Source organism: Eimeria mitis, genomic scaffold, assembly GCF_000499745.2.
Source record: "Eimeria mitis Houghton genomic scaffold, Emh_scaff546, whole genome shotgun sequence".
Classification (NCBI taxonomy): Eukaryota; Apicomplexa; class Conoidasida; order Eucoccidiorida; family Eimeriidae; genus Eimeria; species Eimeria mitis.
This window is the reverse complement of record NW_013573730.1, coordinates 15,634-17,816: the sequence shown is the minus strand read 5'-3', so window position 1 is coordinate 17,816 and position 2,183 is coordinate 15,634. Positions and strand designations below refer to the sequence as shown.

General features: G+C 57.9%; 1 protein-coding gene across 1 annotated transcript in view; it reads left to right on the top strand.

The window, feature by feature from the left end:
• Window positions 1-278: 278 nt before the first annotated feature.
• The window catches only part of EMH_0015880 (uncharacterized protein), a gene marked incomplete at both ends in the record, with an annotated part of 3,231 nt that continues 1,326 nt past the window's right edge, over window positions 279-2,183 (top strand). The window contains 2 exons of the mRNA XM_013500493.1: window positions 279-806; window positions 1,017-2,170. Coding sequence (XP_013355947.1) covers window positions 279-806; window positions 1,017-2,170 — 1,682 coding nt within the window. The remainder of the gene's footprint in view (window positions 807-1,016; window positions 2,171-2,183) is intronic.

Genomic DNA, 2,183 nt, shown 5'->3' with positions numbered 1-2,183 from the left:
TGCTGTCTCTCGTTCCCCCTACAACTCCGTCATATGGGGTCTACAGCTACTCCTGCTGCAGCAACAGCAACAGCAGCAGCAGCATCAAGTCTAGCAGCAGCAGCAGTAGCAGCGCCAAGACCAGCAGCAGCAGCAGCAGCAGCAGCTCCGGAACCCTTCACCGTTCCTCCAGCAGCAAAAGCAGAAGCAGCAGCAGGAGCAGCAGCAAGGGAAAAAGCAGCAGCAGCAGCAGCAAGGGAAAGAGCAGCAACGTCGAATACGGCCCGACGCAGTCGGCAATGGGGACATCAGAAGCAGCAGCAACAGCAGCAGCAGCAGCAAGCTCAACTGCAGCAGCAGCAGATTTCACGCTACCCGTTGACTATGAGAGCTTTGCTGCTATCGTAGCAGCAACAGCAGCAGCAAATTCAGCAGCAGCAGTAGCCATGGCACAAGGTCCTTCAACTGTTTCTGGGGCCCTCCAGAAGACATATTCTGCTGCTGCTGCTGCTGCTGCTGCTGCAGCAGGCAAGGTTAAGTCATCCTTGCTGCTGCAGGGGCAAGACTGCGGCAGGCCGCCCCGCCGTTTGCTGCTGCTGAAGGAAGACAGCGATGCAGCAACAGCAGCAGCAGAAGCAGCAGCAGGTGCTGCTGCTGCACACTCCAACAAGGAGCCGTTGGCAGCAGCAGCAGAAACAGCAGCAACAGAAGCAACAGCAGCAGCAGCAGCAGCAGCAGCAGCTCCACGAATCTTCAGTGGGCTTTTGCTTCCTGTTGCGCCTTCTCCTTTGGCGTCGGCACCCACTCCAGTGACGGCAAGGTTATTTGTAAGCTGTTAAGGGTTTAAGGATTAGGGTTTAGGGTTTAGGGTCTAGGGTTTAGGGTTTAGGGTTTAGGATATAGGGTTGCAACGCGACGCGTAGCCACTCTATGATTGCAGTCCTTTTGTCTGGTTGTGTCGCCGCGAATGCAGCTGCTGCTGCACCTGCTAGCTACACCTGCTGCTGCTGCTGCTGCTGTTGCTGCTGTTGCTGCAGTTTAATGCCGGCAGTGCTGCGCTCCGCGAGTTGCTGCTGGGGAAGCTCTTCTGCATCCGATCGCTGGCTCGTTGCTGCTGCAGCAGCAACAGCAGCAGTAGCAGCAGCAGCAACGACACTGCGAGCCCTGAACAAACCCCAAGACCTCGAATGGCTCTGCTGCCTGTTTCACGGACACAAGGAAACACCAGCAGCAACACCAAATACAGCAGCAGCAGCAGCAGCAGCAGCAAGAAAAACACCAGCAAGAGCAGCGGCTGCTCTGCGCTGTACTCTCGGCAGCAGCAGCAGCAGCGCCTTCCTGTGGCTGCTAGGAAGAATAGAAGCAGTATTAGCAGCAGCATCAGCAGCAACAGCATCAGCAACAGCAGCAACTGTAGCAGCAGCAACTGCAGCAGCACCAACAGCAGCCTACTTCTGTCAATGGACGGCTATGGGCTGCAAGACTGTTCGGAGAGCCCCAACAAAAATGACTGCTGCATCAGCAGCAGCAGCATCAGCAGCAGCAGCAGCAGCATCAGCAGCAGCAGCAGCAGCAGCAAGACAGGCGCGGGGAAGCTGGCTTTCACGAGCAACAGCAGCAGCAGTAGCAAGGGCAATAGCAACTGCAGCACAGCTGTCAGCAGCACCAGCAGCATCGCTGCCGCCTTGACACCGCATGCTGCAGCCACGCCTGCTGCTGCTGCTGCTGCTGCTGCTGCTACGCCTGCACCTGCACCTACTGCTGCTGCGGGGGAGGCATCAGCTAAAGCTGCTGCTGCTTCAGGATCTGCTGCTGCTGCTGCTGCTGATGCAAAGTGGCTGCTGCCCTTTGAAGCCCACTTCTGCGCCTCCTCATCTCTTGCTGCTTCCGACTGTTTAGGGGGGGGCTTGCTGCAGCAGCTGCTGCAGCGGCACGTCAATTTCCTGCAGGCGCTGCAGCCGCAGCAGCAGCAGGAGCAGCAGCAACCGGGGCAGCAGCAGAAGCTACGCAGCGCCACCTTTACTGCAGCAAGCGGGCAAGACTCGCAGGCACAACAGCAGCCCCAGCTTAGCAGCAGCAGCAGCAGCAGCAGCAGCAACAGCAGCAGCAGAGATATGACCCTCCTCCTAGTGCCCTCGGTGCCGCAATCTACTTCGCTGCTGAAGACGATCAACGAACTCTTCATCGCGAAGTCTGCTGCTGCT